Source organism: Rhinolophus sinicus, chromosome 5 (genome assembly GCF_057876585.1).
Source record: "Rhinolophus sinicus isolate RSI-liver-muscle chromosome 5, RSI-T2T, whole genome shotgun sequence".
In the NCBI taxonomy this organism is placed as follows: Eukaryota; Metazoa; Chordata; class Mammalia; order Chiroptera; family Rhinolophidae; genus Rhinolophus; species Rhinolophus sinicus.
In genome coordinates, this window is record NC_142505.1 from 39,642,405 (window position 1) to 39,655,343 (window position 12,939).

Below are 12,939 nucleotides of genomic sequence, written 5' to 3' on the forward strand. Positions count from 1 at the left end.
TTCCAGGTTGGGGGACACATTGGTGTGCTGGGAGGGGGATGTGCCCTCATTCTAGGAGGAGAGGGCATAGAAACTGCCTTCCCTTCAGAACCCCACCCTTTCTGTATCCTTGATAATAAAATGCAGCCATTGGTATAGTGCTTTCTTGAGTTCTGAGTTATTCTAATGCATTCCAAAACCTGAGGGGGTGGTAGGAACCTCCCAGATTGTAGCCAGGTGGTCAGAAGTTTGGGTGGCATCTTAAGCGAGGATATTGGTGGGGGGGTCTGATCACTGAACTTGGGGAGTCTGTGCTACTGCTTGTGGTCAGTGCCAGGCTGACTTGTCGGACACCCAGTTGAGGTTGAACCCGAGTGGCTGGTCACAACCTGTTTCTCTCCCCTAGGTGACATAGGGTGAACTTTGGCCAGACGCCTTGCTACATGAGAGGCCGGCCTGGTGGCTCAGGAGTTTGGAGCTCCATGCTCCTAACTCCAAAGGCTGCCAGTTGGATTCCCACATGGGCCAGTGGGCTCTTAACCACAAGGTTGCTGGTTCAACTCCTTGACTCCCGCAAGGGATGGTGGCCTCCACCCCCTGCAACTAAGATTGAATATGGCACCTTGAGCTGAGCTGCCTCCCGGATGGCTCAGTTGGTTGGAGCGCGTCCTCTCAACCATAAGATTGCCAGTTCGATTCCTCGAGTCCCGCAAGGGATGGTGGGCTCTGCCCCCTGCAACTAGCAACGGCAACGGCAACTGGACCTGGAGCTGAGCTGCGCCCTCCACAACTAAGATTGAAAGGACAACAACTTGACTTGGAAAAAAAAAGTCCTGTTCCCCTTCCCCAATAAAATCTTTGGGGGGGAAAAAAGTCTACATGAATTAAACCTCATTTGTTAAAAACATTTTTGAGAGTAAAATGTAATTGATTAGATTGAACTTTAAACCTTGTTTAGCCTTAAAGCCTGGTTGCAGCATCATTCCAGAAATGTTTCTAGTTTGTTGTTGACCTTTTTGTTCCCCTGAAGAGTTTTGTTTTTATGTCATCTAATCTCTTGATTTTTATTTTCCTTTCTGTAATGTGAATAATTAGATACTACTACCCTTTGTTTTTCAAATGGGAGTGGGATACTTGTCCAATGTCCCAGCTGGAAAATGCTCAGGCCAGGATTTTAGCCTAAGCCTGACTCTAGCTGCATCTCAGGAAAAAAGCTGAGGGGAAAAGGATTTTAAAATGGATTTCTCAAGGAACAAAAGGGAAGAGGGAGTGAGGAGGGGCAGAAATTTGTAGTCTTTTGACAGTTTTTCTGTTATGTGCCCTTAGATCTCAGAGCGTAGAAGTAGGATTGTTGTACCTTCTGCACTGTTTGAATGACACTGTAATGATTCAAAAATGGCAATTACAGCATTAAACTTTTTGATGTTTGTTTTTAGTAAACATTTGGTTATGATTCTGTTGACTTCAGACTATTTAGAATACTGATGTTTCTTCAGAATTTTAGTCCATGTTTCTTTAGTTGGTTAATGACATTAGGAAATTCTTGAAGGATTTTAAGCTAAAGAACATTAGCAGTATAATCACGGTTTGGCCTTCATTTATGGTTTCCTGCTTACAGTAAGTAGCGCTGAAGCAGACATGGCACATTGAGTAGGTACCATCTACCCTAATCTATTACCTACTAACCTAGGCTGCCCCCAGTGTGATCTCCGTCATTGTTAGCCTGTCAGAAAACTGCGTCTGAGTATCTCACTGCAATTTCACCCCTGTGTGAAAGCAGCAATTTATAATTTGCTTTTATTTTCTGGTGCTTTTTTTCTTAGTAGGGGAGAGGAGGTTAAGTGTTGCTTTCCTTGTGAGTAGTCTTTCATGTATGATATTTATAAGTGAGATTAATCTTAATTGTTAAATGTTAGATTTGGGGCCCCGCAAAATGATTTTTTTATAAGTAGGGAAAACTTGCTTTAGTGCTGGAAGTCACTTATTTACACGTACTTCTTTGCTGACTCCTTACATTCAAAATTGACTTAACTAGTATATGGCATCAGATTTGGGACATGGCTATTAATTTGTCTATCTGTTCTATGAATCCAACTCTAGGAAGTTTTAACACTTTTTTTCATTGTGAAGTGGTTCTTTAGACAGTATATTTGGATACAGCTTGTTTATGTCTACTATATGTTCATTTCCTTTGTAACCATTTTTATAATTTTCATTTACAGTGTTTTTCCTGGAAGTGTAAAATCAAGTTTTGAAAATGTTAATATTTTGAAATGACTTAAAAACACTGCTAAATAATTAAACTCTTAGCACTTTTGTTTCAGACTTCTCCAGTTTAATATCGCATCGGTTGACAAATTACTGTGGCCTCAATCTGCCTGTTTTTGTATGAGGTTTTATTGGAACACAGCCCATTCTTATTACATTTATGTATTTGTCTACCTTTGTCTGCTGTGTGGAGTATTTTATCCATTAGTTCCTACAACTAGTTGTGGAAGAATCCTACAGACACCTAGATCTTAAAGAAGCATTTCTCTCATATTTCATTAAATTAGCCTTGGGCTTCGCATGTGTTTCGTTTCCTCCTATAGTTACACTGATTGCTTCACTGAGATCGGTCTTTCCTTTTTCTGCAGCAGGATCCCTGTGTGTGGTAGGGCAGTGATGCTGTCTGAAGGTGACATGCTCTCCTTTCTTCCTTCTGTCCTCTCGCTCCCTCTCTTGGCCTCCTGGTAATTGTGGCAGGGTGGGGACGGGGGAATGCTAGTCGAAATGAAAGTGAAATTGCTTTAATCATTTCCCCTTTACTTGAAAAGGGAGGCAGTATCTGGCCTGTGGTTAAAAATAAAAATTACCTAGATTTTGGCACAGTGTGTTTTGGGGTCATGGGGTCTTTGGAGAATCAGAAGAATGTTGTAGAGCTGTTCCCCTCCCCCCCAAAACAAGGATATGTTCTGAAATACAGTGGTACCTCGGTTTTCGAACGTCTCCGTTGACGAACATTTCGGTTTACGAACACTGTAAATTTTATGGATCTATGGTATCATTAGATAGTAAAATTCATGCTAAATTTGCAGTTTTAGGGGTTGGTTTCAAAGGTCTGGAACGGATTAATCCATTTTGTATTACTTTCTATGGGGAAACTGTGCCTCGGTTTTCGAACGTTTCAGAACTCAAATGGCCTTCTTGAACGGTTTACGTTCAAAAACCGAGGTACCACTGTATATTATTACAGAAAATTTCAGAAGCACTGACATTAATCCTTGCTGGGGGGTGGGAGTGAGGGGGTCCATAGAATTCAGGTTAGGAATCCCTGCTCTAGCCCCTCTGCGAGGAATAGACTGAGGCAAACGAAAAAGTAGGTTGTTAAGACTGGGAAATAAAGCTGATGTTAATTCAACTCTGAGGAGTTCTATATATATTCTTCACTGTTGTACCTGAGGATTTGTTTAATATTCTTTGATCAATTTTTAAACATTTAAGCATAAATGTGTGACCATATTCTAATATATAATCTTGATGGTGACCACTTCCAATGTTAGAACTTCAAATATAGACATTTGCAGAAAGTAATTAATGTTAGATGTTCCCAAAATAAATCACTGGCTTACGATAGATCTATCTTAGTGTTTTTTCTTTTGTGAAGGAAAAAAAGATTGAGCCCTTGATGTTGAGAATTGCATCTGCCAACTCTTGCCTTGTGTATAGCAGGGGAGTTGTGAAGTCCCCTTGGTTGGGGGAGCTTGTTTCTCAGTCTTACCCTCTTTTTTACTTTTGCATGAGCCTCCCACTTGACCAGTGTTTCCTAAACTTGATTCATTGAATACCGTCTTCATGATTTGCCTTTCTTCACATTTCTTGGCTATTTAAATCAACCCATTTTTTAACTACTGTGTGAAATACAGAGTTGATGTACTAATTCTTTTCTATTTGCCACTTAAAGGAACATGTACATATTGAGCTTCTCCCACCTAAAATCATCTTTTATCTTTCTAGAGGTCATCAAGTACATTTTGGGAAACACTCCCCTATGTGTTGGAATTTTAAAGCTCTGACCTTGAACCTGAGTACGCTCTGTGGAAGCTACTTGGAAGTGTTAGAGGAGAGAAGGGGTTACAGGATATGTGGGTGCTGCCTGCTGAAATCCCCCTTGCTTAGGCAAATTCATATTGTTCTGAATATGGAGATACTTGGCTGTGTGCATGGCAAAGCTTGGAATCTTGGCCTTGCAGTGGTTGGTTTGTTTCTTTTTTTTAACCTGGACACACATGCGAACTCAACATATGTGCTTATCTCCAGTTTCATAAGTTTGTTTTCTTTTACAGGTTTGATCTTGCTCTTCTACCTAGTCTTTTATGGGTTCCTGGCTGCACTCTTCACATTCACAATGTGGGCTATGCTTCAGACTCTGAACGATGAGGTTCCAAAATATCGAGACCAGATTTCTAGTCCAGGTAATTATGTTGCAGTTATCATGGCTTTTATACCTTTATCACAAATCTGTCTAACTTAGCAGATAAAAGATAAACTTTGGGGTTAGGTAATGTGAAAGTTTTGGGTTTTGTTTGCTGTTTAATATTTACATACTGATACAAAGACCTTTAATATTTACATACTGATACAAAGACCTGGGCTGATAAATCTTGAGTCCTTTGCCAGGAGTAGGCAGAAGTTAATATTGAGAATTATAGTGAAGCCAAATTTGACCAATACAGTTACAGATATGAATGGCTTTTATGAATATGTGTACCATGTTTCCCCAAAAATAAGACCTAGCTGGACCATCAGCTCTAATGCGACTTTTGGAGCAAAAATTAATGGAAGACCCCGTTTTATTTTACTATAATATAAGACCAGATCTAATCTAATATAATATAATGTGATATAATATAATATATAACATAATATATAATATAATAATACTGGGTATAATGTAATAATACCAGGTCTTATATTAATTTTGGCTCCAAAAGACGCATTAGAGCTGATGGTCTGGCTAGGTCTTATTTTCGGGGAAACAGGGTAGCAGTTTCACTTTGTCCTGGGTTAATTTACTTACAAAATATATATTTTGGCTCTAGCTCAGGTTAGAGCCGTGGTCTTGTAAAATATGTGCTTCATGGTTTTAATGGCTTGGTATGGAAGTGGTTAAAAATATTAAATAATGATACATCAATAGAGAATACAATGTGTATATTCTAAATGTGTTTAATGCTGCTTTATTGATGATCTTAAGGATAAAAATTCTCCAGGATACTGGAGAGTATACTTTAGTACAGAAAAAAATCTTAACTGAAACACTTGTTTCAATCACACTTTTGTCTTTTTAAAACTGAATGCCAGCTCTGCCTTCATTATTGGACATGGCCCCTGTCCTCCAGGTGCTGGCAGTTTTTATAGAAGTAAGATAATAATGTGCGGAGCCCCGGTGTATATAATTCCCCAAAATGTGTGAACAACTTGTAGAGACAATAGAGGTGGGAGGCTCTCCCCTTAGGAGTAGGACTGGAGTAGCAGGCCGGCCAGGGAAGGTGGGAATCCAGCAGGAGGTTTCTATCTGGACCAGTGGTGCTCAGCCAGAGGCCATTTGGCAGTATCTGGAGACATTTTTGGTTGTCATACTAGAGAGGTGCTACTGCAAGTAGAAGCCAGGTATGTTGCTAAATAAAATCCTGCACTGCACAGGACAAGCCACCACAACAACGAATTATTACCCAGTCCCAAATGTCAGGGGTGCCGAGACAGAGGACCCTGTTCCAGATCCTTGCTCACTGCAAGGACCTCTGAGCCATATCTGTAGCCAAACTGAACGAGTTTCCTCCAACCATTTTTTCTTAGAACAATTTGGTCTATGGCTTTTCTTTTGTTTGCAACTGGTATTTGTCTAAACATCGTGAATAAGTTTTAACTCTTTCAGTTTATTTGACCAAGTATCAGAAACTAGCTCCATGCTGATTTTTCCCTCATCTCTCATTGTGGCTGTTTTCTTTCTACTTAGACTAATTCTAAGATAATAATTCTTTTTCTTGCTACTTAAGTTCCATGACTTTATTGCCTTTGAACACAATCTGATCTATTTCAGAAACACTAAACTCTGTTTATAATTGCATAAGTAATATAAGTAAAATGTATTCAGTATATTTAAGTACACAGTTTTAAAATGAGTTCTTTACCAGTTGTATTGTAGTACTTACTAGTTTAAATAAATAAAAGTATATGTGCACACGTTCATATATATAGATATATAATATTAGATGAACATACATTAGTTTGTTATACATGATTTTCTCTTCATAAAAGGATTGTGGGTATTTTTTGTTTTTTTTCTACCTTGTATTTTCTAAGTTGTTTTTTGTTTTTGTTTTTGTTTTTTTTACCATAACCATCATTTCAATAATGTGTTTATACCTGGTAAAATAAGTGCTAGCTTGAAATTGGTATATATGTTAATATATACATATAACATAAACACATACCTCCCATCCACACTTGTACAGATGCACCCACACACTCATCCCCAGTGGTTTAAATTGGGAAGAAATAAGAGTTATTGTAGTTTTCAAATTCTGTTGACATTCTTGTTTTGGGATAAGCTAAGAACTTTATTTGGAATGTACTATGTCAAAAATTCAGCTGTTCTGCATATTCCTGCTGTGGTTTTTTACTTTAGTGTTTTAAGCAGGTTGTAACTAGGGCTCCAAGAGCATTGCTAAACAATCTAAGAAGGAACTTGTATTGGAAATTCAGTTTTAGACATTTAGGTCTTAAGACAAAGTTTCTGTAAATGGAATCATTTAAAAATTCTGTTAGAAATTAGTCATGTAAAGGAATGCAGTCTTTTGTATAGCATGTGTATCTTTATGTTTTTCTTTAAAATTTCTTTAATTTAGAAATTTACATATTTTACTTTGGGTTTTTCTTAAAAGTTAGGTGTTTTTATATAGTTATGTGCAAGCTGCATTGGCTGTTACTTTTTTACTTGTGATATAAAATATCTTGTTGCTGCTGTATAACCTTAAGAAAAACAAACTTAGACATAGACAGATAGTCGTTTCTTATATTGGGTGATTAGAGGTTTTATTTCTACTGCCTATGTAAGAAACCTGCAGAGAATTTTTGTAAGAATTTATTTGAGCCAGACTGACGACATTGCCGGGAAGCAAGATCTCAAATGCTCCCAGAATGACAGTTCCCAGTTTAAGGAGAGAATGTAAGGAAGATTGCATGTAAGTGGGAGAAAGCGGGGCCAGGAGGAATTGGATTACAAGATAATTAACAAGATTATCTCTTGAAGGTTGGTACCCTCCCAGAGGTAGGGTTTCCAGGTGGGAATTCCGACCCATTCTCAGGAAATTCTTTCACTTTCCTGTTCCTGAATCCCTAGAAAAGTTGGTCGGGAAAATCGGCTCCTTGAACCCAGGTAGTTGGTAGTACCGGCCGGTCACTTTATGGAAAGGATTCATCGTGGAGAACAGAAAGCAGTTTATATCTCGGGATTAAACTGTTAACTCCAAACCCTACCCACAGGGTCTGAAAAAGAGGCATTTCAAAGGTGTGTTAACCCTAGATACCCCAAAACAATGGACAGGGCCTGTTTAAGGCAAAGATGACCTTTTACTAGGGAAGTTACAGGCCTGGGGCCTGACTGCCCACCATGACCTGCCCCGTTAGGAATTTTTGATCAGATCACCCTGTGAGGTTACTTTCAGTTAGATTTATTACAGCGCCCCTTTTTTGTCCACACTATAATAAACACTTTTATGAAAAATCAGAAGTTACTATTGAATTTATAGTGATTTGCTGTGGGTGGAGTAGTAAGGAAAAATAGGCAAATGGGATCATCCAAACCCAAGCGATGCCTTTTTGGAAAGCTGAATTAATAATCTAGATCTAATGCTTTTTAAACAAGGAAAGCTTATATTAAAAATGGAAGCTTGATTATGTTTCCTACAGATAAATATGCTTACATTTTCTATTAATAAACTCATGCAACATGTTCTATATACATGGGTATTGACTCCTGATATGATATTGTTGGTGGTTATACTCCAAATTCAGTATGAGAAAATCTCATTTTATAAGGCAGTGTTTATTGAAGGAAGAATATTTAACCATAGAGTTAAAAATTATATGGGCCTCTTTCACTGAATAAGGTAAGCTTTCTTTATGAATGTTTCCATACAGCTGTAATTGGAATGACAAAAGTGCTTAGATTTTGATCTGCTAAAATTTTTCTCTATTAATGGTAAATTGGCAAAACGTAAAAATATTTGTTAGAAAAAAATGAATATAGAAAGTACAAAGTAAAACTTTGTATCTTTTAAAGTATGGAACAGAGTAATTATAAATGTAGCCAGTCAGATTTAGGGAGGTTTTTAATTGGTAATGTCTGAGTTGATTTTGTGGATTTGGAATTGTCTTCCATTGTAGATGACCTGCATAGTCAGAAGTGGGAAGTGCTTGATCATTTCAACCTACTTGTGAACACATGATTTACTAAGATCTGCCTTTCAGGGATAAGAGTAAAGAGAGGGAAGGAGAGAAGGAATTTGCTGCTGTTAATTTCCCCCTTTTTATTTTATGTCTTTATAGGACTTACGGTTTTTCCAAAACCAGTGACTGCATTGGAATACTCATTCAGTATGTCTGATCCAGAGTCCTATAAGGGGTACATTGAAGACCTTAAGAAGTTTCTAAAGCGTAAGTATGTTTTCTTAGAGCAAGGCAAAAGTTTTTAGTTAAAAAAAACTAGTACCAAATTATGATTGTGTTTAGGTACATCATTCTTAGAATTTATTTCACCTTTTTCTTTTTTTCTTTTCTGTTAAACACAGTCAAGTGAGAGGACTTGTAAGTAGATTTTATGATTAGTCATAATATTCTAACTTATGGAAAGACAGGGGTCTAAGCCTAACAAGCAGTTGATTTCATATTTCTATCTTATAATAAGTACATGAGTAAGTTCATTGACATAACATCTGCATTAAAATGGAAAGTATTTGAGTAATAGACTAAAACTATATTATATAAATTAATGTCTCTAAATATTTAGATCTTTCGGATCCAGTGTCTTGCTTGTTGGGGGGACTAGGAATTGTTTTTATTGTTTTTTAAAAAAATGTATCAGTTCTGAGTTTTTTGGAGTTCCCAGTTGTAACGCTTTCTCTACTAGCTGAGCCAGCCCAGTTTTGTCCTCATGTTTTGCTTGGCCGAACTCCATGGTATTAGCATTCGCATGAATAATCATCAGATTCTCTGGCCGCTTGGTTCTTGATCGCCTCACCTCTTCCTCAGCCACACGCACCGACAGGCATTCCTCAGAACACGTCGGACTCTTGGCAAAAGTGCTGATCGAGACTTTCCTAACATAATCTGTCATCCTAGTTGGCTTGTTTTAACTTCCCCTCACTGCTCTTCGACTTCATTGGGACTTCCGTTCTCGCTGACCCTTTTGTCTTACCCCAACCCCTCACCCCCAACTTTCCTTCTTATCAAGCTTGATTCCATGTTTTTTTATTTCTCTTTCACTCTTTCCGGTAGTACTCTAAAATCCCTTGCCTCAGTCTGTTTGTCATAAATTACAAATGGATGAAGCCATAAAATTCCTGGATGAAGCACTTCCTTAGAGAAAGATTTCCAGCAAGACTCATTAGCTCTGTGAATACTTGATCACCTCCCTCAAATGGACCTGTCTGCTGCCTGGCAAGCCTGCTGGATAATTATTTCCAACCTCTACTCAAATCTCTATTATCTTACCTTTTCCCTTAGAGCTCAATGACTGCATATACCGTGGTGGTCCCATAAGATGATGATGGAGATGGAACATTCCTATTGCCTCGTGTCACAGTAGCCGTCACGGGGTCGTAGCGCGACGCGTTACACAAACATCGGGTTACGCTTGCCTACAGTATTCAGTACAGTAACACGCTGTACGAGTTTGTGGCCTAGGAGCCGTAAGGCAACACGGAATTAGTCGCTCCAAATTATGGCTCTGACATAAGGATTATTTTAGATGCGTTAATTTTAAGAAATAGCCGTCAGGGTTGCAGATCTTAAAAACCAAGTAGAAGTTACCCTTTGTAAAAGACCTTTACCTTAGTAAGGGAAGTCTCCCTTTGTAAGGTGGTTGACCTTATCTCTAGAAACTCTTATCAATACAGAAGACAGAAGCAAATCTGCATAACAACCTTACCCTTGTTTACTGTGCTTTTCCAGGTAACCTCCCGAAATTGACTCCCCCCAACATCATCTTTTATCTTCAGCTGAAGATGGTATTTAAGGTGGTGGCTTCAGCCATTTTGGCCAGTTACTCAGTTTTCCTGGGTCTCTCCCATGTATACAGGAGGTATACATGTTATTAAACTTTTGTTTGTTTTTCTCCTGTTAATCTGTCTTTTATTATAGGGATGTCTCAGCCAAAAACCCAGAAGGGCAGAGGAAACACAATTTTCCCTCCCCTCCGGAGCAATAGGCTCTACCATCCAGCCTGTGTGTGTGTAGGCCCTGCCATCTAGGTTTGTGTAAGTGCACTCTAGATGTTCGCGCAGTGATGGATTCGCCTAAGGGTGCATTTCTCAGAACAGACCCCTGTCATTAAGTGGCACGTAACTGTAACCTGTGTTGACCTAAGAAACGTTCAAACCTGTAGAGAATTTTTGTAAGAGTTTATTTCAGCCAAATTGGTGATACATTCCAGGAACAAGATCTCAGATGCTCCAGAAAATAACAGTTTTGCAGTTTCTTTTATGCATTTGAGGGAACAGAAGGAAGATTACATGGAGGTGGCAGGAAGCAACACAGGGACTGGATAACAGGATAGTTAAAATTATGTGCGCTCTTGAGGATTAATTACCACATCAAGGGGTATCACTTCTGATACTCAACAGTTAACCTAGATGCATAAGAACAATGGACAGGGTGGCTTAAAACCTTTCACTAGAGGAGGTATATGCCTGGGCATGACTAACCACCCTGACCTGCCCAGTTAGGAATTTATGATCAGATCACCCTGTGAGGTTACTTTCTATAGAACTTCTTTTTTCATCCACAGTTCCCCTCATTTGGTTATAAATCAATCCATAGGATACATTGATGACCAACCTTTTGGTTGGGTAGTGTGGTCTCACAGTGCTAGGAAGGCTCATTCCTAGGAAGTCTCAGTATTGACGTCGTCTTGGTGAACATTGGGGATGGGGCAGTACCGTATCCATGGGATCTGAGCTGAGGCCAAATTTTCCCCCGAAAGGGAAGGACAGGTAAATGGAAGGCAGTCGGGTCTTAATGGGCTTAATTGCACACAAAAAAACACTGGATCATTTCTATCCTGTGAATTATCATGATCTGAGTTTTGCCTTCTGTCTCATTCTGTATTTAGTATCTAGTACATAGCATCTTTACATAGCCATGAAAACAGTATTAACAGTTATACATGTTCATTAATGATAAACAGTTGGGCTATATTAAAAAACCCAAAGAACAAGTATGGCTATTACTGTATCATTAGCAAATAGGTAAAAACCAAACAACATAGATTTTGGGTTCAGTATCAGTCCGTAGGTATACAGGCCTTGTTGACGTCTTGGGATAGCTGTCTACCTCTGGTGTCTACCCTTTCTGGTCCTCAGGGCGTCCTTGATGTCTGTAAACAGGAGTTGATGTCCACTTTTGCAGTTAGGTACCTAATAGGACCTTTCCAGTGAGGTTGAAGAGTGTCTCTTATTTGATGTCCTTTCCAATAAACAAAATCTCTAGGTGGCAGTCAATGATCTTTAAAGTCTCTGTCTCCTGGGAGCTCCCTGTGAAAGGAAGGAGTTACTGCAACTTGGCATTTTTTTAAAGTGACTATTCAAACCCTGGCAGTAGAGTAAGATAATCTCCTTTCAATAATGTCAGTTCGTAAGTTCCTTCATCTAAGTTCAGCTTAAATGCACTGTGATCACAAAGGAATGCAAAAACCGGAAAAATGGGGAGCGAGGAAGAACCAAGCGGCTGTCTTGGGTTTTCCATAGGCCTGAGGATTTGTTTAATTTACTACCATTGTTTACCTATACAATATACCCTAGAAGTTTTCATCACTTGTTTTACAATGCTTCCCACGTGGTTTCAAGTCTTTTGATGTGTTCCAGGGACCCTTCTGGAATTCCACAAAGTTATTCATATATATATATATATATATATATATATATAGAGAGAGAGAGAGAGAGAGAGAGAGAGAGAGAGAGAGAGAGATTTTAACCCTTAAAACTTCATCTTCTAATGAAAACTAAGAAGTAAGCAATTAGCATTCTTTTAGCTTGGATATTTTATAATCTCTAGAAACATTTTTCATAGACATCAAAGTCAATTAACACAAACTTATTTTTGTAAAAACCAGGTAAGATAAAGACATGTCTGGTTTACTTAAACCAGCAAACTTAAGATAGCTTTTATTTCCTATGGATTAATTTTACATCATGTGAACTTGAAAAGCATTTGAGTTAGTTTCTATGTTTCTGAGAATGTTAGAATACCCAATCCTTACAAATGCTTGCCTTTAATTTTATCCGTACTTCCCGTGTTTCCCTGATTAAGACCTAGCCAGACCATCAGCTCTAATGCATCTTTTGGAGCAAAAATGAATATAAGACCTGGTCTTGTTTTACTATAATAAGAGCATTAGAGCTGATGGTCCGGCTAGGTCTTATTTTGGGGGAAGCACGGTATCTGGAGGTAGAAAATTATCTCACATTTACAAATTATATACAGACGCAAACAGAATAGTTGAATTCAAATTTTGTTTTGGAGGCATTTACAATTTATATCCTTGACAAGTTAAGTTCTAAATGACCTTCCCCCTTTAAAATAAGTACAGCCATTTTTAATACCTCAAAAGAATTGGGTTGACACTTCCTTTTAAATGCATTTCCCTTGAAATTTTAGTTCCTGTTTTGGTTGAATTCGTCTTAGTGGCGTTTTTTTGGT

General features: G+C 38.4%; 2 protein-coding genes across 2 annotated transcripts in view; one reads left to right on the forward strand and one right to left on the reverse strand.

Annotated features, from left to right (window-relative positions):
• ATP1B3 (ATPase Na+/K+ transporting subunit beta 3) overlaps positions 1-12,939 on the forward strand; it is a 40,410-nt gene that overhangs the window by 16,986 nt on the left and 10,485 nt on the right. Inside the window, exons 2-3 of the mRNA XM_019747205.3 lie at positions 4,305-4,433; positions 8,572-8,679. Of these exons, the coding sequence (XP_019602764.3) occupies positions 4,305-4,433; positions 8,572-8,679 (237 nt within the window). The remainder of the gene's footprint in view (positions 1-4,304; positions 4,434-8,571; positions 8,680-12,939) is intronic.
• The window catches only part of TFDP2 (transcription factor Dp-2), a 180,239-nt gene continuing 177,939 nt past the window's right edge, over positions 10,640-12,939 (reverse strand). Inside the window, exon 12 of the mRNA XM_074312942.2 lies at positions 10,640-11,774. Within this exon, the coding sequence (XP_074169043.1) occupies positions 11,695-11,774 (80 nt within the window). The 3' untranslated portion in view covers positions 10,640-11,694. The remainder of the gene's footprint in view (positions 11,775-12,939) is intronic.